The 27,075-nt window shown below is 37.1% G+C and overlaps 1 protein-coding gene across 2 annotated transcripts in view; it reads left to right on the plus strand.

The window, feature by feature from the left end:
- The window catches only part of fam163ba (family with sequence similarity 163 member B, genome duplicate a), a 27,257-nt gene extending 3,067 nt beyond the window's left edge, over positions 1 to 24,190 (plus strand). The window contains exons 1-3 of one of the 2 annotated variants that reach the window (XM_044144501.1): positions 1,901 to 2,913; positions 19,062 to 19,177; positions 20,623 to 24,190. In XM_044144501.1, coding sequence (XP_044000436.1) covers positions 19,085 to 19,177; positions 20,623 to 21,063 — 534 coding nt within the window. In that variant the 5' untranslated portion in view covers positions 1,901 to 2,913; positions 19,062 to 19,084 and the 3' untranslated portion in view covers positions 21,064 to 24,190. Of the gene's footprint in view, positions 1 to 1,900; positions 2,914 to 19,061; positions 19,178 to 20,622 lie in introns of those variants that run through there. The other variant, XM_044144502.1, reaches the window with a different exon arrangement.
- The last annotated feature ends 2,885 nt before the right edge of the window (positions 24,191 to 27,075 follow it).

A 27,075-nucleotide genomic window follows, 5' to 3' on the forward strand; every position in this document is an offset into this window, starting at 1 on the left:
AACTGTAACTACGCTTTAACAGACTGTGCTGATTTCAATTTAAGTTTCAGCGGCGTTAGCTTTAGCAGCTTCACCTTAACTTGCGCCTGCACCCATGCTTGTTTTGGCCATCAATCTTCTGAACAGAATTAGAGTTTATCTAAATTATTTGGTTTCCTAAAACAGATTCAAAGACAGCCCCACAGCATGATACTGCCACTACCATGCACCAGTTCTTGGTTAGAAAGCTTCACGTCAAAAATACTTGTTGGCATTGTGAGGGAAGAAAACTCAGTTGAAAGATCACTTAAAATAAATATTTAAAATCCCTAAAACATTGCAAAACTCATATCGATAATGAGCATATGTACAGTTTTGTCGGAACTATAGGTGTATATTGAGTTCTGAAGAATAGATTGATCAATATATGTGCATAGGTCATGGTTTGTCAGGATAACATCAAATATCGTTTGACTGGGCTCTTGTTGGTTCATTTTGTTGATGATGTTGTTGACAGAGGTTATATTAAGATTGTATGAAAGTATCCAGTATGATGGAAAATGATATGAAGGAAAGTAGGAATGGTTTTAAATGATCAGAACTGTGGCCAGAGTCCCTGACTCCCTCTGCTGATGTCGCTCTGAAAGCAGTGACCCATTTTTGCCACACTGTGTCATGGTCCAGTTTTGGTTTTATTATGTGATTTATTTATTTATTTTACTAAAATTGGAAGTACCTTTTGCAGACAGGACAATGTAAAACAACCCATGCTATTTTTTTTTTCAACAAAAATGGCAATAAAGTGTGGTCTTTATAGTGATCAGATCGCCTCTCTATCTCACATCACCCTGTTTCCTCGTTGCATTTGTGGAAGTCCATGAAAAGCATAAAAATACATAAAAGCAAAATTCACCCTCCCCTCACACACACACACACACACGCACATACACACACACGCAATCCAACCATCTCATTCTCTGCTAATATAAATATTTCAACACTGCACACTCTCAAAGTGCTCTAATCTCCACTTCTTTCAGTCTGAATAATGAATGCAATAAAAACTCACACCACTGCCCTCAGCAGTTCCTCAAACTGCCCCGAGCCTGATCTGGATATGAGACCTAAGCAGTTGTAAGTTGGATTGGATAATTAGAAAAAAGATGAGTAAAGAGGTTTTAGGAAAGAGTGGCTGGAAAAAAAAGGGGTGGAACAGATTTCAGGAGTGAGATAACTGAAAGTGGACCTTATACTCAGGAGGCAAAGGGAGCAAAAGGACAAGTAACAGAAGAAGGTACAGGGAGAAAAATGATCCTTCAAGGGACAATGTGTCCATCTTCCTAATGGAGCTTGATTAAAGTTTTGTTCCTGTTGAAAAGGCCAGTTTGTCATTGTGACTTGGCTAAACGCTCTGTGATCAGGTGTAATTAATTATTAATTATTAATATGGATTTGGCTGTCCTAAAATCATTTATTATGGTCACAAAGAAAAACTAATAATCCTGTTTGGAGGACAAAGATTTGTAGTTTTATGGTCCTTATTCAACAATTGCAGGTATGTAATGCTGCACAAAAGTTTACATAAATTCAAAATCAGCTTGACATTTAATAACGCTTTTCGCTGTTTCCAATAAGGCGATTTTAAAGGAATCACAACAATACACGTGACATTTCATTTATCCCCATGAATAAAACAAAAATAGGTTTCAATTTCCATTCATTTCCAGTTGGTCTATCACATAAAATCGTAATAAAATACATTAAAGAGTCTGTTTGCAATAGTAAAAAGTTCAAGAGGTATGGATGTATTTTTTTTTCCACGTCACAGTAGCCTCAGCCCAGACCGTAAGCACTACTGGCTGCATTTACTACACTGACTTTCCGTTCAGGCACTGTGGCCAACCTCCCCAGGATTTAAAGCGCAGCTTTTTTCGTCTCTACGCAGAATCAGACGTCACTCTGCAAGAATCGGCAATTAATTGGCCAACGCGGAAATAACATCAACCGTGCATAAACAGACGCCGTTATTCTGGGAGAACTATCCAGTTGCAGGCGCTTGCTTTTCCACAAAAAAAGCTTTTTAAAAATATATATAAATATATAAAAGAAGCCGGATAACGCACATGCGGTAAGAGGATAAAATACTGAGAAGGAAGCCGGAGGAGATCCAGAGAAGAAAAAAGAGAGCGGGATCTAAGCCGGGCTAGAGGCGCAACCTGGAGCGACTCTACTACAAAAATCTGACCTCGACCTTCTAGGACGCTGCTCGAAAGTGGTCGTTGGGGAAGAAATGGCGAAATTCCCCCTCTTCACCCATGCTGTTTCTCCAGCGCACATGTTGCCCAGGCTACTGGTGCTGCTGATCAAGAGGATGTTTGCGTAGGAGTGTTATATTTTTCTGCAGATCAGTCTGCACTGTTTCAACAACTCCAGCCGAGCGGTTGATGCACTCGTGCGCTGCTGAGCACATCTGTCAGATAAAACGTCGTTATCACCGGAAACCGGTTCGCTTTTTTTTCCTGAAACCTTTTTGATTTTGCTCCTATTTTTTTTCCGTATGCTCCTGTCTGGAATTGAGCCAAATAAAAGAGAAAAAAAATACTTTTCATCTCAAGAGAGTGTGAAGGAAGCTTGTCTACTGGAAAAGATTAAGGAAATAAGCCTGGACCTTTGCATCTTTTGTCTGGATTTTTTTCTTATTAATGAATGACAGTCAGAGAGGATTGGGCCCAGTTGAGGGTTATGTTTGCTTCCAGTTCAGAGTTGAAACTCTTTCAAAAGCAAAACGAAGATTTTGAATTCTCTCTCTATTCTTCTAATTGATTTTTTTTTTTTTTTTGACCATTGCTCAGATTTTTTGTTTGAATAACTGAAGTCAACTAGGAGCGGAAACTGCCCTGGATGTGACCCAAAGAATTCATCTTATCTGTGAAGGTAACCATGCATGCATAGATAGGTAAAGAGTTCAGCACCATGGATAGAGCCACTTACTTGTCTTTTTGAGTGTTTTCAAAGGCTCTTGTGAAACCATGAGTAATGTCAGTGAATATATAGGCCCAAACCAAAGATATAAACAGATGGGAGAGTGAGCATAAAGGCAAGGGACAGGTTTCTGCACTCTCCATGAAGCACTTGCTGCCTGGCCAGGCACGCCACACGCTGACAGAACCGCATGGCTTGTGAGCCAGAACTTCTGTCACCAACTGTTAGGAACGGTTGCAATCCAAATTGTTCAGCTGAAGGTATTTTTAGTCAGGCAGGGCGAGAATGCATCTCAAGAAGCATTAATGTCGCTCAAATAATAATAATAATAAAAGAGAGTGAGAGAGAGAAACAGTTCTGTAAATGTTGGTGAAATCACAGCATAGGGTTGGAGGGAGGGGGTTTGTACAGGATGCAATCCGTCACCTACTGAGTGTATTGGAAACATTTTGATGCGTAGGGCAGTGACTGACCAGATGATATGTCAGACAACAATCAAATTTCTAAAGGCTGAGATGCAGTTTATATTTTAAGATATTTCTAAAATTCAAACAAATATTTTCTTTGGTTCTATCTCCTTTTGTGTAGATGGTGGGATCAACATAAATCAACATAAAGCAAAACTGATCCACTGAAATAAAATCCTTTGATTCTGTTTATAATTATACACAGGTTAGCATTTGCGTTGCAGTACAGCTACCTGTAAGAGGAAGTTACAAAAGTCAAATTATAAAACGTATATGCTTTAAAATTATAATTAAGTAAAATAGGCCACTTTTTTATCAATAACATTTGAACAACAGGAACCATGTGCGGTGTTATGCAAAAATAAGCTGCTGCTGAGGTTCAGTAAGCTGTTCAGCTTCAACACCCGTCAGCAGAAAGCACTGAAGTATGTAATGGCTTTCAACTGAAGTGATGCACAGTGGCACTCCTAACATGTGTTCTTCTTATGCCTTATGTGATAGTTTATGATCCATGTGACAGCCATTAATAAGATATTACAATCATTGTAATATGGTATTTTAAATATAAATTTTACTGAGAGCATTGATATAATCTGTACCCTTAACAATATTTTCCAAAACTAATAATTTGTGCTTTATATGCACCTCACATTTACATGCAAACAGAGTCCTTGGTGATATTTTTAAAAAGCTAGTAAGAAATCCAGAGATTAAAGATAAGGTAGTAGCCCGGTTTGCTCAGACTCATGATCACTTTCAGAGATAGAAACCACAACAATGATGCAGCTGTTTTAATCTGTTTGCATACCCCCCCACCCCCTTTCCTGACTCTGTTTTCAAGCTAAAATAATAATAAACCGAAAGAAAAGGATCAACAGAGTCAAATCAGACATGAGCTGCAGCTATTTTGAGAGAATTGTTTTAAAATATCTTTAAGCAGTGCTTTAGGAAGGCTCCATGTCTTCCTTATCAGAATTTTCAATCCAATTGAATGTATTTATATAGCACCAATTAAAGCTCTAAATAAGTTACATATGTTCCAACAGCATTCGAGTTTAGATAATTAATTCCACTGGTGATAAGTTTTCTGTCTAGGGAAGCCCAGATGATTGCATCAAGTCACTGACTTTGGAGCAATCTCTCCCAGAACCAGCATGCAGTGACAGGACACAGTCAATTCCATTGCGTTTTGACTTTGCAGCCATCCGTCACTGAGTGTGCATGTAGCGCAAGTGGAGAGGAGAACTCTCCCTTCAGAGGAAGAAACCTCCGGCAGAACTTGGCTCAGCATGAGCAGCTGACTGCTGCAACCAGCTGGGGGTTTGATGAGAAACGTTCATGGTTTGATGTTAATACCACCAATTACTGGTGCAGCATGAATAACACAGCATTTTTACTTTGAATTTATCAGCATGAACAAACAATTGATTGAAGATGTATATCCATAGGGGAGCATAATTATTGTTCATGTTTGCTCTGACTATGTGTTACAACATTGTCAACTATTTTAACTACTTAGAGTATTTTAAGGTTATGCTTGAAAGTAAAACTGACAACCATGTCACGATGGCAGGCTTACATTCATTCTAATTACAGTTTTTCATAGACTGAAAATGTATTAATGACACCCACACTTCTAAAAAAGTTGTCATCTTGCTTGCTTGCGTGTTGTGACTAACCAACAAATAACAGAACAAAGCAGGGGCAAAATATATCCATTGCCTCAAGGAAATCCACCTCTATTTATGTTTAACCTATGTTAGAGGCATGTGGTAGCCAGCATTGACCCCACGGTCTGTTTTCAATTATCACCGTCTGAGAAAATATTAACCATGATTTAAGTTCTCAGAGCTTAAATCATTCTAGAAAAAATACTTTCGATCTGTGGTAATGAAAGTGGTTGTCAAATGCAATGACTCACCACTACCTTGTTGATGTGCTTTTGGCTTTACAATCTTTAATTTGATGATGGATCATTTGAAGTTTTTTTGTAGAATGAAAGGTTGATGAATCATAACATGGTTTTCATTAACATTGGTGAAATTCTGCTGCTCTACAATGTATGTATGTATGTATTGATTAGATGACCAAAGAACTATAAAAGGCAAGGAGGGGTTTGTGTTCCCATGGTGACTGTCGATGACCCTCAGGTCACCCCAGGCCTCTTGAGAGATAAATCTCTCTCTCCTACATATTTCTGTTATAGACAGTCTTGATTTTTCCTTGGAACCTGACTTGAAGATGTGTTGCATCTACCTGCTGTTCTACCAGCTTCCAGTCTGTTTACCAGTACAGAAAAAATGAGAAGAGGGAGAGAGGGAAGCTGAAGGACAAACAGAAGGAGGAACAACACATTTCCAAGACAGATGGGTGATGAGAAAACATCAAGAAGGGATGTGGAGGAGAATAAAGAAGGTTTTAAAAGTGTTAAAATAAATTTAATTAGTGGGTAACATATTCAGATGTTTGTAATTATTTTAACCTAACTGGGTTAAAAACGCACTCTTGGTACTCCTTGTTGGGAGAGTGGAGAGGATAGATTGAAACTGGGGGGAAGGGAACATGCCTGCTCACTGATCATGTTAAACAGTCACCACCCGCTCCTCCTCCTCCTCCTCCTCCTCCTCCTCCTCCCCTTCACCACCACCCATCTCTTCCCTCCAACCCCTCAGCACCACGCTTCCCCCCCTCGCAGCTACACCCTGACGCGCTCACTCATCACTTGTGCACAGACGGATGTGCTCAGACCCCCAGAAGTGACCAGCACACAAGCATGTCTGTGCAGAGAATCTATTGGTCGCCTGACCTCATCCCACTGAGTGATTGTTAAAAAAAAAGAAAGAAAGAAATCTGATGTTTACTCCAAAGGGAGGTGGGGATGGAGAGCATTTGGTCAGAGGGCGTGGAGAAACAGGCTGTTTCCCTGCATCCCTCATGAGTCTATTCCATTGCATCTTTGCTGTGCTCATCTGCTGTAATTTATTTAGTTATCTTAGTTTTTTGCTAAATTTGAGTAAAAATACAACTTTGATTTACAAAAATAACCATTTGCTTTAAGTGATCTAGTCTTATTAAATGTTGTCAGGATGAAATCTTAAAGCCGTAATAATTCATCAAAAGCTTTTTTACACATTCCAACATTTGCAGCATGCAGAATTTCACATCATTAAAAAATAACAAAATATGGGTGCATCAATTTTTTTAAGGGTATTATATTATAAATGCATATTCCAATTTGTAGCTATATTACATTATGATGTGAAACTGAAATCGACTGAAACCAGAGCTTCTTTGTTTTGAAAACATCCTTTAGCCCTCTGAAATCTGACAACGAATATTAACTGAAATCACAAGACTAATGTACATGGTTTATCTTTATATTGTTTTTTGTACACATATGTGCATATTACATTATAAATAATAAAGTGAAATAATATATTACTCAGGCTAAGTTTACACTTTTAATTGAATTACACCACATTCATTTTGAAAAAGCCCAAGGGTATTCTCATTATTAATTTCATGGTCCAGATCATTTTTTCTAAGGCTTATCAACAGAGCCTACTGTTTATAGCGTTAAATCTGAAACATAAAAGTTGCAAATGTCAGCATGGTCCCTTTTTGGAGAGAGATGTTAGAATAAAACACAGAACAAACTACCCAAATGCCTAGGTGGACTTCACATAACAAAAAAGAACAGTAATTCATAAACTTCTCTGTTTAGCTCATGATTCATTTTTGTCCCTCCACGCCGTTTGCATATGAATCTTTTTATTTATCTATCAGCTTAGAGCAAGCTGGGGAAAGTTGGTGCAAATAAAACTACTTTAAGCATAAACCACCCACTCAAAAACTGAAACTGTAATGGCAAAATGTCAGTCGGTAATAGAACTGTAGTCATAGAAACTGAAGATCAGCTAATACTGTTGCTCATGCCGCCTCTGGAGCGCTGACCATTATTGGTAACAGCCGAGCAATCAGCAGATTTTGAAAACACTCCCAAAACATTTCTCTTTTTACATTTTCTCCATCCATTTTTATCTTCTGATTCTATTTTCTTTTTCACCATGTTCCATATCCATTCTTCTAATTTATCCTTTTTTAAAGGTTTCTTACTTTTTTTTCTGTTGATGAATAGTGCATCAGCTATTCTTAATCACAGAATAGCTGATCACAGAATAGCATATTTACTGATATGCATCCTGTTTTATCTCAGGAATGGAGCATGCAGCTGCATGCATGCACAGGTTAATAGAAAACTATGTCTGCGTTTTGCATGCATAGACAATGTCAAATGCATATTCTAACCAAGTCACATTCTGGCTTTATGTGAATTGTGGCTTTAGTTATTAAACCAAAAGGCAAATTAACTCTATGACTGGATAATGCCTTGGAGCAACATTTTAAATTCAATTTAAATCTAGCAAACTGTGTAGATTTAAGTAAGTTTTTAGAAACTGATTTTTCACATCTTATTCAATTTTGTATACATGTTTTCACAGAAACATTGTACATGTTTCTAAATGTGAAGGAATGGCATGGTCATGTTTCTAAAGTGCTGCTTTTGATATTCCCGTTTTATATAGCATTTACTTTTGTGTATTTTTTTCTTATGATCTGATTCTAGTTCCATGAGTGTCCCCAAGTGGCCAAATATTCATTTACTGAATTAATTAGAATCAGTGCTACTAATGAGCTGTTCTGACTTTTCAGCACCCAGAATTGAATTGAAACTTTATCAGTACAGACATCAGTGGGTTGCCGGTTGAAACCCTTTGTTCCACAAATGGAACAAAGGGTTGTGTTTCAGTCGTGTCTTTGAGCAAGACACTTCACCCATCTTGCCTTCTGTTGTTGGTAAGAGGCCCTGGTGGCACCAGTGCATGGCAGCCTTACTTTTGTCAGACTGCACCAGGGCAGCTGTGGCTACAATATAGTTTTCTACAATCAGTGTGTGTTGTGTGAAGAGCTTTGGAGGCGTTGGACTTAATAAAGAGCTACACAAATAAAGGCCATTTATCACTTTACCTTTTTTTATTAATTAATTCCCCTAAATATTTGACAACTAGGGGGCACTAAACTTTTAGAAATGTTCAAATAATAAATAATAATAAAAATTTACTTCGACACAAAGTTACCTTACTTCATCCTTACATAGTATCCTGTAGATTCCACATCTTTCATTCCAATATGGCTCCAATTTTACACGATTCCAACAGATATTCATGCTTATATGTGATATCACCGAATGTTTTACCAAGTGCTGCATAATTTCTTCTTGTATCGAGCCTCTTTTCTACACACATTTTGACAAGCAGGTGACAACATAAGAAATAGTTGGACAGCATCTTTACCTTTAATCAGAATATCAAATGGGAGCTGGAGTTTTGTCATGTTAGACCACAGAAAAGAAAAGCCAGCCCAAAACAATGCTACAGAGGATTTGTGACGCAATCTGAGCTAAAACAAAAATGTTAAAACTGATAATTTTAATAGATATTTTACATTTCTTTTTATTCACACTGTACATTTTTTCATCCACTGGTGGGGGATTTAATAGTCATGTGTCTTGGCCTACAGTACACTACTTCTAGTTTCACTGCATATTTTCTTGCAGATGTACAGGTATGTTAATGCAGATTTCCCTTACATGCTGACATTTTGGTACATGCATACATTTAGATGAAATATCAAATGATATACCCATTAGGAGGGCATTGTGATCAGGTTGCATGTCCTTGAGGTAAAGAGAACCAGTGTGTGAAACTGCAAAATCATCCTGCCTCATTTTCAGCTGTCTCTCCAATTAGAAACAACTAGCTAAGCAGACATGTGCCTTTTTATTAAAAGACTAAAAATAATTAGTTCTATTTAGTTTAAATTGTCATGAAAATGCCATTTGAACAGTTCAGGAAACCTATTTCAGCTTTCCAAAAGAGTCTTGCAAAAATATTGGACTGCACATTATTTCAGCTTCACATCAGCTCACAAGTTTGACAATGCTAGAAAAAAATAAATTTTCATATCATAGTGCTTGTTTCATCCACACTCACAAGACAAAGCCAGCACTGACGGATGAGGGTGTACTCTTACTGTTCACTACAAACTTTTGTTTGAAAAGTTGACATCTTTTCACATGCATATTTTCATAGACCATAGCAAACAGTTTACAGTATGTGAGCAAATTTGAAATGAACAAGTGCTTTGTTGACATAGTGACTCAAATTGAATTTAGCAGCATGTTGTCTTACAAAAAATAGTAAAGAGTTTCATTTAGTGGAAGGCAGTGATCAAGCCTGAGCAGTGTGAGTGAAAGATGATATCTATATACAATTGTTGTATGTAGATAACAGTTGTATATAGATATATAGATATAGATAGTGGCATACTAATCTATTAGTAAGTGTCAAATACATGATCTGTTTTGTCAGTTTTCAACAGCTTTGCATTTTGTTTCCATGTAGCAACTATAAATGATACAGCCAGTAGTTCATTCTCTGAATCTCTCATAAGGAGCAGATTTGGCTTGTAAACCAGGAGGTCTGTAAGACATCAGAGAACAGCACTGGCTGTAATTTTTTAATTGGATTTTATTGTTTTAGAGATCATACATTTTGTATCCTACTATTTACTGATAACCAATTTAGATCTACATTGTTAACTGGATAAATCTGTCTAATTGATGTTCTTCAAAGTGACATTTGCAGCTTGAATCTATCGCTAGCAGGATTGTCCTGCTCTTTGATTAAGAAAGGAAACTAAGTTATCCACGTGGTGTGAGTTATACAGGGCTGCACAGTCACTGCACATGTGGGAGCACTTAGAATCATAACATTGATCTGGAAGATGTAGATGCAAAACAATTGCTGTGACAATAACCAACATGTTTCAGAGCAGTTTATTTTAAGTGGATTATATCAACTGGTAAGAATCCTAATCCAAAGTATTTTCTCTTGTTTATTTCTTTTAGACAATCATGTTCATGACACCCCCCCAAAAATGAATGTAATATGTAACTGAAGCATCCCTTTAATCTTTGTTGAGCCTCAAGTTATTCCATGATTGGATTTTCCTGGGTTTATGAATGATCTGACAGCTGCCAGTCTTTCGAATGGGAAAGACAAGAAAACATAAAATCGAAGTAAGTTTGTTAAATCATAAGTTTAAAGTAGCTAAAAGAATGTAAACTGGGACATGTTGGCATTTAGAACAGAGAGTAGCAAGGCTGATTAAGGATCCAGGTTCATTTAGCTAGCATAGACTATGAGGAGGACGTTAAGGGAGACAAAAACTCCAACAGCTTCTCAGGCAACCTTTTTGAGTGTACTCCACCTCTGTCCTAATCACTGCTACAGATCCAGCTTTACCTCAACTGTGCAAGGATAAGCAGGTTTAAACAATAGATGGACGGATTCTTGACTGAGAGGCTTTGGTTTTTGTGCCGTTTCCCGAAATATGAGACTAAAAATTCTGAACTTTGTCTTCATGAATCAAAAGTACAAGCATGCTGTCAGTCAGCAGAACAGCGACTACCCTCAGTTCTCTGTGATACTGAAAGAACTGAAATATCTCAGGCCCCACTGCAGCCCCTGGTGGTGCCAAGATTATAGCCTGTCGTCCTCAGACCAATGGTGTTATTTGCACAGCAGAGGGTAGAGCTTTTTGAAGCTGAGGGAAGGAACAGGAAGTGCAGCATCAGATTGACAAAATGTGATTACATCGAATTATTTTAAGATGATTTCAAAACTGAAAGCGTTTTTTTTCTTTCTTTAATTATTTGGAATAACAGAACATGACTGACAGTCAATGTTTATAAACTTAATATGTTTGATTTAAAAATCCCCAGTTTCCTTTTTACACTTTACAAGTGTTTTGAGCCACATAGATGTCCTAAAATTGAGCAAATATGCTTCAACTGTGCTCGATCTACACAGACATGGCAAGAGTTGAGTGATCCATAAAATATCCTAAATTTAAACCTCTTGTTTCAATGTCCTTTTAAACAAGTTGACTTAGACGTCCACAGTATTTAGTGAATATAGGAGATTTTTGCAGAAGATACTGTACAGTGCCATCTTAAAGCTATTTATACACCTTGAACATTTTCACATTTTATCAAATTGTAATCACAAAGTCAGAGTATCATAATGGTGAAGTAGAAAGTAAGGGACGTATATTTTTCAAAGATTTTTCATAATAAATTATAAATTCTGTAGGGTCAAGAAAAGGTCAGCTAACATCTCTGCAGACCCAACACATTCTGGATCAAACCATTTACAATGATAAACATACAACCAGAGCAACAATGGAAGTTCAGATCAAAATCAAGTGTGTCCTAGTTAAAGTCCAGACAACTTTTAAAATTTTAATGTGGATTGACTACAAAATCAAAACACATCAAGTTTTTGAAAATGTATTCACATTTAAATTTAAACATATTTTATTGAGACTCTTTAAATCAATATTTTTTGTGAAAAACTTTAAAGATAAGTTATTTTGTTGTTTTTTCTGGTGAGCTTTATGTGATTTCCATACTTTGTGGTCCTGAAAGTAGATCGGGACTAAACTGAAAAGCCAGTGCAGGTATTTATCACATAATAAAGGATGTTTCGGACACCTAAAAGGGCAGTCATGGTTTGTTGCTTCAGTCCATGCACAGCACATTTGGGGTTAAAGTAGCAGACTGGACTTAAATCAGCCTGCAATTTGTAAAGAAGAGCATTAAGGTCATTCAGATGGATGAGGGACATTTAGTGAGCTGTATAATTAAATGAAGAGACCCTCAGGTCTCCTTTCAGTGCTATATTCATGCAAGCCAAGAGCCATTTTTATGATATATCATTTGCAGAGGAGCACTAATTACAGAAATGTTTCCTGGGCAATAATGGGACACATGTGGAGGATAAAAACACATTTATAGCTACTGTCTTGTTCTTTAGCCACAACCCCAAATTATTCTCCTTTTGTCCGTTTCTCACTTGTACCTGATTCAAGGTCAGCATGAGGAGTGAGTTAAGCTGGTTTTAGTAGAGGGATGGGCTAGAAGGAACTTTCCCCCAGGCAGTCTTCATCTGAGTTGTCATTATTCTTGGAGATGGGTTCAGGGACACAGAAAGATGGTGGAATAATATGCAAGGACAGAGTGAGTCAGAAAGTGAGAGTCAAGTTATACAGTCATGGTTGGTGCAGCCAGACATCGTGATGTAGAGAAAAGGCTAGAGGATGACTTTTTCAGCCTCTTAAATTAATCTTTACTTTAGTCTGTAAGAAAAGAAGATGAAATTGTGGAGAGTTTTAGAAGGTTTTTATTTTTTGAAATACTTAACCTAAATTCCATATAATTTCCAAAACGTTCTTCTTTTTCTTGAGTTATCCATGAGCAGACATTTCACCGTGATGTGTTGTCTGATTGTAGAAGATATATGTTACGAGTAAGCACCTTTTGATCTTGGGCTATTAGGTAGTATATAGTAGATAAAGGAGCTTCCAATACTTGGAAAAAAGGTTCATATACTAATTTGCTTATCTAAAATGATTCGAAAAAATTTCATGTGTTTAAAGAGCAATAAAACTTACTGTCCTGCATTTAAGATCTATTCTGAGCTGTAGTTCAGAAATACCATGTGAAACACATTCGCTTTGGGAAAAAAAATCTGATAAAAATCTATTTCTAGCAACAGAAAATAAAACAGTATACAGACCTATGGTAGAAATAAAATGAAAGAGTCCAGCAACAGTGGCTTTGAGGTTACTTTCAGACCAACTTTTGTTTATCCTGATAGGAGTTCCAGGACAAATTGTGACTCCAGTGGTCAACAGGCCCTAGAGGGCCTGTTAAGGCAGAGCCAGGATTGTGAAGAATAAAATGAAAGCCTTAATGTTCAGCAGTTTTATGGTCAGTCAGGGAGAAAAAGGTTCCAGTTTACAATTTCCAACTTCTTAAAACAACTCTAGTTTGAAAATTTCCTTGTCATTTTATAAATATTTGCTTTAAATAATTGTTAATATCACAGGCAGTCATGGGTCATGTTCTGTTATCAGTATTGCATGTGAAATAACTTATCTAATTCAAAGCAGAAAACACTAGATGTAATCTCATGCAAAATCTAACAATACTTTAGGCAAATGCTACTTGATGGATTTTTACTCTTGAATTTCAGCGTGAAACCCAGAATGATGATCAGAGAGCAGTTGAAAGTGACAGAATGCATTAAGATGCAGGTTCTTTCCTTTGTTCATCTTTGCTGTACCTGCAAACCCACAGGTAGTCTCAGGCTCCACTGAGCTAACAAAAGAATCTCGTTGTAGAAATATCTCAACATAATTGGTTTAGTGCATGAGCCTGCAGATTTTACTAAGAGAGAGTGAAGGCATTTGTTATCAAAAAAGTATCAATGTAAGGACAGACGAGTGCATGTAAAATATCATACTGCACACAAATCACAGGCCAAACATTTGGTTTTATATAGGGATGTTGCAAGAATTTTCAAGACAAACTAGTTTACCCTGAAATTTTGTCCTTTTGTCCTCGTCTTCCTCTCTGGCAGAGGTAACTATTTCCTCATTTCCTGGAATGTTTGGTCAATGAACTCCACAAAAAAATTGGTGTAAGAATGGCTGGAATTTCCCACTACTGAACTGAAAACAACCAGAGTAAAACTGCTGCTGGTATTTAGAGATAAATACATTGTAATAATTCAGACATCACTCTTTCAACTGCTGATAGATATTAAAAGTATATCACAAAAGGAAGAGTTCCAATCTACACAAACATGTATTAAGTGTTTCTCACATCATGGTCAATGCCAGCTTGTTCCAACATGTTGTAGGTTAGAAAGTAACTTCATTAGCAAGAAAAGTAAAGAAACATTTTTTAGTTTTTTGTTTTTTTTCTGAATGCTTCATTGCAATAAAACGGCATATAGATATAGAAGTGCTGTTAAAGTCAGAGTAACTAATTCAACCTGACTGACTGACCTGCAATAAATGTTTGTTGAGGATTAGGACTGCATCCCACAACAGTGTGTGACCAAGATGGTGACCAAAACGAGGGAGAGGTGGCAGGCTACTCAGGCGGTCAGTGTTGTTTGCGGTTCTCTCACAGAGCTGAAACTTTTGTTTATTAAACAAGTAAATTGCTAATTTCCAAATGCTTCAAATCTTCAAACGTCATTTGGCAAATTTATCAAGAGCTCAACCCAGATGTTTTTTTCTGTACAGATGTGGCACCATTTAAAGGGAAACAGACTTTCCATTTCCAAGAAGCATTGTTATATCAAAAAGAGATGATAACATTTTTTTTTTGCTAAACAAACTTTTAAATCTGTATTAATCTATGCACCCTTCCTGAGAGGAAGTTCACTAGCTAGAATATGTGATCTTTTTTAGTTATGGTTACTTTGTGGTTGGACTGACTCCACCTTTTATTAAAGGGAAAGGTGCTGTCTGTGATGAGATCATTCAATTATTCAAACATCATTGTATTTATTCTCACATTGGCAGTGAAGCTGACCCAGGCTGACTAGTTAAAGTTACTGAAAAGAACTGGTAGAGAGCCTGAATTCCCTAAAGAGCACTCGATGGCTATGCACTGTGGCACTGTGTACTCTATTTAGTGTATCTGTGTTGTTCAAATTCACTCTTTGACATCCACCATTGCACTGAGTTCTTCCCTTTGTTCCAGAGACATGTTACTGTCTGTTGTGTGCGACTCAAATCCACCACCTACTGTGTACTTCTCTACCACTGAACTGAAAGCCTGTCAACAGCCATTATTCCGAGCAAGACCTCTGGTGTGATCCCTGCCATGTTTCATCGAAGTGTGGAAATTTATTCTAAAGCTCACTGTCTGAGCATGCTAGCTACTACTAAAATTACAGCATGTGGGTGTTTGTGGGTGTTTTGTGCGTGTGTCTACCCGCTGCTATCATTCTACTGCTTCCAACTCTTGTCATTCCTGTGGACGAATCCCTGCAAAAGCAGCTGAGTGGACGGGTTTCAAAGGCTCTATTTCACAGTGGAGTCTGAAGCACTTGTGTGTCAGGGTGTGTGTGGTCAAACAATTAGCACTGTTTGTCACCTTCTCACAACACATCCCTCACACGCTGATCTGATTAATGGAGACCCAATGGATTGTCTGCCTAGTCTCTACAGTGACTAAAGCAATGTCTGTGTCTCTGTTTGCAAAGGATTGCAAAGTTGTTTTACTTAGTTGTTTTTGTTGTTTTTTTCGTTTGTTTTTTACCTTTTTGATACTGTAGGTATATAGCCTGCATGAGAGGCAGCATGTCTATTTAGACAGAATTACATATTTAACCAAATTGTATATAGGCTCATAGCTTTTGTTCTTCCACTTCCATCAAAATGTTTGGCTTCAACTCTGCAGGGAAAAAACCCTCAATAAAAGTCACACTCTCAACACCCAGGACTTTTTCATTTGATGCCTCTCATATGTTCCTCTGGATTTCTGAACAAGTCCTCCCCACTCAGGATTTGCATTTGATTTTGCTTGATCCTAATCCTGACTAAATCTTCTAATGTGGAGCAGAAATACAAATTAGAAGTGCATCAATCTGTGTGACATTCAATTACTAATACTAGGATGATGCTTTCATTTAATATTCTAGTTTTTCTGAGGGAGTTTTTAACCCCTTAAGCCATGCTTTGTGTCCCACTTCTTATGTAATTTTAGTTTGGCTTAAGGGTATGTGTTTAAAATGTTTGATGTATTGAACACAAAATGAAGAAAAAATATATCTGAATATATTTTATAAGAATGTCCTGCAGTTTGCGTCTGATAACTCATACCTTCATTCCTCAAAGCATAACAAAACAATGAGAAAGAATTAAAATAAAATAGTTTGTTTGTATGTATTTACATTTATTTTATGAATGGCATGCTGAAAATGATCTTATCCTCCTCAAATATCAATGGAAACACCTGTTTAGGCATTATGGCAATCTTAGAGCTAACAAGATTTTTGTTAACATAACAAACATTTAGCCTTGCTGTGTGCGTTTATGTTAATGTTTACAAGTATTGCACACTGTAGCTAATTATTTTTTATTACCTAAGAAGAAACATATGGCTCCTTATTTTTTTAATTTACCAGTTTCTCAAAAGAAATGTTTTCAACTCCTGCCTGTGGTGCTCTTATTAATGCTTTACTTGCTCCAAAAAATGAGATAAAACTCTCTCTTCTGCTTTCTTTTGCTGACACAAAGTTCTACACATCTTTTAATTACAAACCTCTGAGGCCCAAACACACTGCTCAAGCTGTTCCTTCTTGTTTGGTTGGCTGAGTGACCTGCAGACTGGATTAGAGTCCAGCTGTATCACAGCTTGAGAGAAGAGCAGCGGTGTTTTGTTTGTAGATGAGCAATGTGCTTTGTGTTCCTCTAAAACTTTACAGGCTGTCTCTGAGGAGACACGCTGCAGAATGGTTTTAGAATTGAAGAATGTTACAGATGATGCATTTGATATAGGTTAGCATTGCTTCAAGGCTATTGAATAGTTCTCTGAATAGCAAATGCTTTTCACTTGAAGTCACTCCAACAAATTCAAGGTGAGACGCTGGGATGTGTTTGGAACAGCTGGAGGATAGTTATCTCTACAATTGTTTTGTTTTTGTTTTCGTTTTTTTTATTTGTCTTGCTCATAGTGAAGTTTCGGCTTTTCATCATATGCCCATACTTCAGTGCTGTGTTCCCGTTTGCTCATAATGACTTTTGCTATTGAGTCATGACTTAGCAACAAGCCTGCTGGCCTATTTTTGGTTTCAGGCAATTATCCAGAATGCCATGTGTTGGTGTGGTCCTGTGACACTTTCAGATACAACAAAGAGAAAAGGTCTCTGCCCACATCTGTCAACTTTCAGACATAATAGCATGTTATTGAACTTGTAGACGGAATGACACATCTCATTAGCTGACATGTTGCGAAAACAACCCAAAGATAGCAACCAAATAACTTTATAGCTGCATTGGTTTGCATAATATTAGGTGCTGCAGTTACTTGAATGTAATAAAAAAACAGAAAATATGGAAAGTTTTACTAGTTTGTCCAAACAGGGAGTCCATTGAATAATTAAAATGTTAAATAACTAAAAAAGTGACATTCATGTTTGGCAGAAGACCCAGTTTTATCTTGCCATCACACACATTGAGGAGAATTATAATAGAGTTAAAAAATGTGAGATTATGCTACTGCAATAAAAGGTAAGGTTTTCCATGACACAGATCATTTCCAGAGATTAGAATACGTTGGGAGTGCAGTATGTGAAATAGAACCAATGTCACAAATTTTAATTATCTCTGTGTGTGCAAAGAGTCTCCATAAAGGTTCAATAAAGATACAAAAAAAATCCTTGGCGATAAAGTACACAGTTAATTAAAAAGTGAAGTTTTCATCACCAGATCTATATTTAGTAGGTTCAATGGAAGCATATTTTTCATGCAGGACAGCATATCTTACATTTGAATACAATAAAACCAACAGATTATGAAACATTTCCTTCAAAGAAGTAAAAGAGGACATCAGTCATATCTCTTCTTCAGGCTAATTATTGCATGCTGTTCATTCCAAAACATTTACGGGATGTGTGTCTTGGCTGATTCAGTGGTCAGCTTGAAGTGAAAATGTCTAAACCCCAAACTCTATCCTCCAAGCCACTTACTAATGAATACATGACCACCTACTCCTCTCTAATAAGCAACAAAAATACCATCAGCAGGTCTAGTGGTGGTAAAATTACAAGAAAAAAATCAGTTACCATAGCTACAATGTTTACAGTGGCATTCTGCACCAATATTCACAACATTCTGAATAACTTGAATGATGGCTAGTAGATCCGAAGTTAGAGAAATAAAGGAGCATGTTCAAACTTTTTTTTTTTTTTAAACTCAGTGATATTTGCAAGTAATCAAACCTATAAACTCATTTTCTACTGTTGTGTTTTTCTCTGCCAAAGTGGAAATGGATGTGCAGGACAATAAACAGACCAGTAATAAAAAAAAAAAACTTCATGTGTTAGTGTAGCATTGACACCTCCTGAATTTGTAAAATGATAAATGATACAGAAATGCTCACATTTTATAAGATTTTGTGATTTTTCTACATGAATACATTTTGCCTCTATATTTTTATACTTTTGCGTTGCCACAGCATTTTACTGTCAACGTGAAACGCTCCTTTTTGTCAACCCCCCCTCTTCTCCCACTCTCTCCCACCTACTCTTCTTCATTTTCATGCAGCGTCTGCTTTTGTTCCATCTACCCCCGTTTATTTCCATCCATCCTTTACACCATTTACCTCTTTGCTCTGCTGTCATGCCTACGTCTCATTTTTTACAGCTGTCCTGGAGTTGATTGCTGATTTTCCCCTCCCTTGCAGACTGTGTTCTGCTCCGAGATCCTGTCTATATTATGAACCGCACTTTCAGGATGATTCCATTACATGCCTCCTAGCTGCTGGATAATTCAATAAGCACCACTGAGCTGACACGCAGTTATAATCTACTTAATGAAGCTACTGTACTGATGAAGTGTTTGCTGTTTCCACCTCTGTTTCTGCTTTCACTCCCATCATCATTCTTCCTCTTTGCTCTTTATTTCCCTCCTTCTTTCTCTTTGCAGGGTGTTGATGGAGAGCCATTCGAATGACAGCCGGGACAGTGGTCATCACTGGAGGAATTCTTGCTACGGTTATATTACTCCTTATCATCGCAGTATTGTGCTACTGTAGGCTACAGGTGAGGCTGCACTGACCAATTTGTTCATAAACATATGAAATGATCATGCCTAGTTGTAGTATTATAAAATGCACTCCAAAAATTAAACTCAGAAAGTATTTTACCCATATTTAGAGATTATTTTTCAGAACTTTAAAGGTAGTTTGCTGGGACTTTGATGGAGCTTTCCAATTGTTTTGGAAATTCCTTTTTTAGTACCAGATACTATGCTGAAAACTTTTCTGGAAATGTCTTAAATACATTTCCAGAATGTTTTTCTATTAACTGTTTCAGAGGTATTTTTCAGTTACTTTCTTCAAGCCTACTCTATATACGATCAACAAAACTGTTTTTGTAAGTTTCTCAGAATTTTCCAGTAACTTTTCTAAAACTTTCCTACAACTTGTTAGTTATTTAGCTAGAATTTAAATGATGTACCAAAACTTACCAGGTCCTTAGCTGATACTTTAAGATTATTTTTCCAGAACTTAGAAAACAACTGGTAAGGTCTCTGAATGGTCCATTAAGGTACCTGGCTCCAGAATGACTTAGTCCTTGTAGTTTATCTTTATTCTTACTAATAAATGTAATTGAGACATGAAGTCATAGATCAGAATGTCTTAAACAGACCTGGTTAGTTCTGGAGATGTATCCTCTGAGTTCCCAGAAAGGTAGCTGCTAAATTTTAGAAAGGTATTTGGTAAGGTCCAGAATTTAACCTCCTAGGTCTGTGAAAGTAGCCTAAGTAAATGCTGACTGTATTACAGGTCTACAAATATTTTTTTCCAAAGTGAAAAGCTGAACAGGCCCTAAGCAATATAATACTCCAGTCCAAGTACATGAATCCTGTCAACTTTAGTCTACCACTTGGACCATTTTAACCAGGTGGTAACAGGTGTCCTTTTTACTCTGAAATGTTTGAGTTTTAAGAAATTTTATGATGTTGCACATTAAGGACAAAGTATTAATTTACTCATGCTTCTATTTTCTGTTAGACAAGAAACAAACAGGGTTTAAGAAAGACTTCACACCTCAGTTTTTGTCTAAATAGACTAATTAAAGCCTCTAATCCAAATATTCATCTTTTGTCAACAGTTGATTGCTTTTATAATTTCAGCAAATTTCAATGACCATTAAACCAAATAGGCAACAGTAATGTCTAAACACAAAATCCAAATCACATCTTAAAACTGGTTTTAGCCAGAAAATAAGAGAAATTAAAAAGATTTAGTTTTATAGTCAGGTACTGGCAGCAAAAATGTGAAAAACTGCAAATAACTTTTCTGTTTGAGGGTTTGTCGCAAAGGAAGCTGCATTATTCAGATTACATGTGAAGCTATAAAACAGAAGCCCTTAAAAATAATTTAACTCTTTCAAAAGTATTCAGACCCCCTAAACATCCTCACATTTTCTCTCATTTTTCTTTCTTTTCCTCTCTTCAACCTTCTTTTCTTTCCCCTCTCCAGTATTATTGCTGTAAGAAGGAGGAGTCAGAGTCGGAGGAGGAGGAGCCGGACTTCGCTGTCACGTCACGCATCCCACCGGTTCACTCGAACCACAACATTGTGGCGGCGACGGCTGCTGCCTCCTCCATGCCCAATGGCCCCGCCATTTTCTCCACCCCTCCTTTGGCTAGAAAACTGACACGCTCGCAGACCTTCTGTCCATCATGCACGCACTATGATTTGCCTTTCTACCTTCAGCCTCCTCCGCCGCAGCAGGTCCACCACCAACCAGAAGGACTGAGGAATGGTGGAGAACGCGTCAGCTACCGCAGCGTCCAGCAGCAGGATCTGGACCTGCCAGTGCCTGTTAACATTTCAAACTATCGTAAGCCAAACCTGGCCCGCTCAGTCACCATGAGGGAAATGTTTACGCGCAGCTGTAGCATCAGCACTGATGTTTAGCTGAGCGAAGGTGGACGTTTGTTGCTGTGAGTTGGTGCGACTATAGCTGGACAGGACTTGAGTTTTGCTAAGTCTCATTTGACCTGTCGCCACCTGCAGATTGGACCACTCTGATGGCTCTCAGGACAGTTTTTTTCTCACACACCTTTACACTTTTCAGGCCCATGACCTTGTTCATGGTCCAATGCTAAGTATTTAAAAGTGTTCTAAAATGTCAATGAATGAAATAAGCTTTGTTTTATTTTGAGCGGTAAAGTTTGTGTTGCCCTACTTCCCTACTTTCTGACCTGAAACACTAGCAGATTACTGCAACACCAAAATGATGGGATGCTCAGGGGGGATTTTATCTTTTACACAGCTGCTACAAATGAAAAATGACTGGGAGAAATCTGGTGCCCTCCATTAAGAAAGGATGATCTATTTGTTCCTCCATCAACAGATTATAGAGATTTTTAAATATTATCCACAAAGATTAGAGAGGAGGAGGAGAAGGAGAGTGTTTTTAAGTTTTTAGCTACTACCCACAGATGTTTTTGATAGTTTTAACTTTGGACATAACATTTTAAGGCATTAAGGGCTCACAGAAGATTTTAATTCCCTCTCATTTTTCAAATCCTTTCATGTCTCAACTTTAATAGTCTCTCTGAGACAGCACAGGAGGTTTATCCCGCTTGAAGACGAGAGTAGAACCTTCATATTCTAACCGGGAGAAGTGGGCTGTGTTATTGCATTATATTCAGAAAGTAAATGTGAGTTTACGGGCATGCATTGTGGCTATACGCGTGTATCGTGTTCTGTTGTTATGCCAGAATTTTTCAATTCATTATAATCAAACACAACCTGTCAACCCAAATGTTTAATGAACCAGGAGCTGAGGCGGGTTGCAATAATATCTTATTGTGAAAGGGGAAGAGAATGCCATGAGCCAGAGAGAGACACATCCAAGCAGATTATTACAAATCCTAACAATATTGTTTATCTTACTGATAGAAAGTGTAAGACAGACGTTAGACGAGCGGTATTTAACTTTCAGTGTAATCTCTGTTCTTTACTGAAGTTTTAGCTTGTGGACTTTTCAGCGTACATCTTGTATTGTATGTGACCACTGATATCCGGATGCTTTGGCTAAAGATTCACCCTTAAAGGCACATGCATAAATATTTAATAGGCCACACTTCAGTCTCTTTCCCCTCCCTCTCTCTCGAGTCAGTGGACTGAAGAAAATGTGCTCTTGCTCTGAGGTACTCCGAGAGTTCCTGCTCTGGATTGTTTTTATTTTCTCCACAAGGCTGACCGGACTTGCTGAAGGGCTGATTTTTCAACTGGAAGAGCATTTTATGGTCCGAGGACATACGGCTGAAAATTATTCACTGCTTGATTTCAAAAGGATCGTCTGTGTGAGGGATTTGCAGCTGACTAGAGTGTCCTTCTTGGATTCCCAACAGCCTTTCTCTATTAAATAGATGGTAGACACATGTATACTTTTTGCCCTCCATTTTTGTCTCTCTGTAATATTTACCAACAATTACTGTTGCTTATTTACCTGGAAGTGAAACAGTGCATAATTTCATTTTTTCTTTTCTAACATGATCAAACAGTGCCTTGCAAAAGTATTATTATTACCCCATCACGTTTCCACATTTTGTCATACTACTACCACAAAAATTTGTGTATTTTATTGGGATTTTATTGCATAGACTAACACAAACAAATGCATAATTGAGAAGTGGAAGGAAAATTATATATGTGCTTTACAAACAAAAATTTTAAGTTTGTCCTTGCATTTGAACTCACCTTCCTTCATTCTGATACCGCTAGACAAAATCCAGTGCAATCAGATGCCTTCAGATGTCGACCTTATAGATGATGTATAAGTACTTGAATCTCAATATAAATTTAGCTCCTTGAAATCATTAGTGTTTTTCAAAATTTTTCATGATGGAAAAAAATATCATCATGAAGACCAAGGAACATACCAGACAAATCAGAGATAAAGTTGTTTAGAAGTTTAAAGCAGAATATATCATAGAACACCATTCAACATGTCAACAGTAAGCTGGTAAGACAGGTTAGAGCTAAATACAAGAGGGTGCTGATTATCAAGCATGAGATTTGAGGTTTACTTCTACCAGGACAACAAACCAGAACAAATAGCCAGAGGTACAATGAACTGGTTTAGATCAAACTAGATTCAAGTTAAAGTGGACCTTTCCAAGTCCACACTTATTTTCAGTCTCTAGATGTAGAAAACTACCCCCCAAAAATCCTTATAACTTTAATTATACAGGGATTAGCAATAAGATAATCTCTTAACTAACTGCTAAGAGATAGCTTACTGCTAACAGGGTAACAAAGATAGCTCCAGAGGCAAAGAATACAAGTACACACCACACTCTTTATATTTTTATTCAGGGAAAATGTTGAAATTTACAAATCTGTACAATGAGTTATTGCTTTTATATATAAAATCCCATTGAGATAATATGAAATGTATTATTGTGAGATAACAAATGGAACAAAGTTCAAGAAGTACGAATACTTTTGTAAGGCACTTTACAAAAAGTCACAACACATAAATAAACCTAACTGTTCAAGGGCATAATGCAGCCATAACACACTTTTCTGTTCTATATTTTGATCATATTTTTCACTGCTGACCGCCAAGCCTACACATTTGTACTTGTTGAAATTTAGTTTTTATCTTAAACCCTCTGATGTCCCTTTAAAAGTATGAAACTTGGGAGCAGCGAAATGCTACCAAGGCCTGACACCCACCCTGGTCCTCACAGATATAGCTAAACATGTTCACACAGAACACATGCAGACTCACAAGTTCTCATTGTTTATATCTTTGAAGCTGAATTTTTGCCAGATGCACAGCTAATGTAGTGCCATAAAGAAGTGTGAGAGAAATACATTATTAAGAGGAGTATTATTATGATTACTATTATTAGAAGTGTTTATTAAAATGAATTGTGATTTGTGTTCAGGTATTTGCATTAGTTGCATTATTTTATGATCCAGCTGTTTTTTCAGACTCAGTACAGTGCAGCAGACATGTTTCTGTCCCTGTTTCTAATATATAACTAACAGACACATTGTTGCTAATAAAATGGTGTTAAAATTGCACTGTCTTCTTTTGTTTGGTTGCTGTGCTGTTCATTTTTAATCAGTTGATTTTATGTGCTGAAAAGATTAGGGCAGTTGGCATATACCAATAGCTGTTTACGAGGAGTAGATTTATTTAATTCCCAGATTACATTGGGTCTAAAATAATTGGTTCAGAAAAGAAAACATTTTAGGTAATTTATTAGCTCCCATAAAGTTTAGATTTTCCTAGAATGTGCAGGAGAACATTTTACACAACACAACAACTGTTCTGCCATCAATTAAAGGTTTTGGAGGGAAAAATTAATCTGAATGCCAGTACAACCACACATCTTGCATGAATTAATGTGTAAAAATTAGATCAATACGACATGTGCTTAGATCAGTTCATGTAGTGGTCCAAAAATTATAAGTATTTGACTTGTTTTAATTCACAGAGTGTGTTGTCAGAATTCTGATATAGATATTTGCTTTTACTTTTGCTTCCACAGGTACTAAATGAAAAGGAAGTACATGGAATAAACTGAGTAAAAGCAGAAAGGTCAGGAGAGCAGTTTTCAGGTATATTATTTATTAATAGCATTTATTAATTGAATCGGTACATACAGATTAAATTCACTGATTGGAATTGTGAAATAGAGCTTCCCATGACTCTCAAACAAAAAAAAACATTTATACTTTTGTCACATAACAGCTGACTAAGTTCAAAACTGACCATTAACATTCTTTTTTTAAGACCATTTCTTCCTTTTTCATCATCCAGTATATTTCAAGAAATCAAAATACTTAGTAGTGTTACTACTGTATTTAATGACTGATTTTTAGTTGCTAGATATTTAGTATTTGTGAATTTGTATTCCCAGAACAGCAGAATAATGCTGCCAAAATTCCACATGTTGGATACAGAAACAAAATCATAAAACAATTTGACCAAAATTCAGTATGTCATGCAAGTGTGCTTGGGTTCTCAAAAATATAAGTTGAAAGATTACACCATTTCACAGAGGTTTATGATTGTAACTTGACAAAAGGTCAAGAAGAAGGTGTGCAGGTTTAGCGGTAAGCTTACACAATTTTCTTGTACAGATATTAAATGCATAAAGACTACAGAAGGTTGTTGTCTTGTGGGCCAGTGAGAGAAAACAGTAGTTTTAAAATGATTTTCATAGCTTTGTGAGAAAAAAAAAAAACTCCAAAGACAATAGAAATCAATGTCATCGTCTCTCTTTATGAAGCTAATAAAGTAACATCTGTTCACACTATCAGCTCACTGCAAGAAAACTACTGCTGTGTTTTTCAATGGATGTTGGGTAAAAATTTATTGGAAGAAGACCAATGGAACGTACTGGGCTGGTTCTTTAATTTCGGTAAGGAATAAATTATTGTCATGAGTAAACAGGAGCACCTGCCAAGTATTAAACTCCCCAACAGCAATGAGGTCTGAATGCAGAAGCAGCCAGCCTGGAGGCAACAAGAAGACACTCATGACACTAAACATGTTTGAATGACAAGGATAAGAACCAAGAACTGGGGGGGCTTAAGAGTGATGATAAACAAATCTGTCAGAGGTGAGAAGATGATAGTCACTCAGAGAATGTGAGTGAAAAGATGCAAACAAGATGCTTTACTGTGGCAATAAATTAAATGAGTCAGAGAAGGAGGGAGAGTAATCATGCAATATAAAAAAAGGGGAAACTATTTTAGAACGGAAATGGATGTAATTATTCGAAAGATGAGTCAGAGCTCATGAATGAGAAATAGAACATAGCATTGAGCACACAACAGATGGATGCTGAAAGCAAAGAAAATCCAACCAAGGCCAGCTAGTCAGAGACATAATCAACTATTTTCTGACAATCAACATTTATATGACAGAGCAAATGCAGTCATAGAAAAACATACTGATTATGATAAATTCCCCTTAATGAAGATATTTTCAAGCTATTATTTACCTCTAAATCCCTCCTCAAACCTCTCCTTCAGGTTTTTGGCTCATTAACACATTTTTTGCCACCAGTTTAGACATGGTTTAAATATGTATTCATCTGTGTACATGCTCAAATGAGCTGTTTCACTACTTATTGATTTTTTTTGTCTGTTTTTATTTTGAGATATATGCCTCATCCAACTTGCATTTCATGAAAGTTTTGCATTTTGAACAAATTTAGTGTGTGCCAGGCAGTGATGTCAGTAACGCGTTAATTTGTAACGCGTTACTGACGTCGGACCACTTTTTCAAATCGAGTAGTCAGACTACAGTTACTTATCAAAATCACTGTGCGTTACTATCTTCTTTTGTTATTTAATCGTATTTCCTCTACGCGTCTTGTCGAGTGACCGACGTCTCTATGCAACAGAAATGTAAACAATGGAGGGAGATGCGCATTTTGTTGGTGGAAAAACTGGAACTATTTTGAGTTTCTGTCGCCAAGTCAGAGTATTATAAGAGACTTTGGGCTTCCTTTTTTTTTAAAGTCGCTTGCAGATTTAATGAGTGGCTGAAGTTACTCATTTGGGTTTGAAATAAGCAGACTCATAATAAATCCCAGAATTTGTCCGTCATTAAGGAGTCTTACTCAGTTTCTCCCTGTCCATCATTTGATGACGTCCGCTGTGTCTTTGTAATGTCAAGTTAATGTATTACCTCTGAATGACGCCGAGAAAACTGCAAACATCGAGACCAATATGAACAGCGCAATAAACGTGAAAACAGCCACATGATGAACGTGTCCGTAGTTGGCAATGATTATAATGGCAATTTAACGTCTGTGCAGCCATCTGAGCTGTGGAGCTGCAGGAGGAGCTCTGTGCGCTGTGACACCAAACGCAGGGGTCAAACGCAGAATCTGGAGGCTGGGGGAGGGTTGGGGGATAGAGTTTTCCGGACAACAGTGGACCACACAA

This window comes from Gambusia affinis, linkage group LG17 (genome assembly GCF_019740435.1).
Source record: "Gambusia affinis linkage group LG17, SWU_Gaff_1.0, whole genome shotgun sequence".
NCBI classification, from domain to species: domain Eukaryota; kingdom Metazoa; phylum Chordata; class Actinopteri; order Cyprinodontiformes; family Poeciliidae; genus Gambusia; species Gambusia affinis.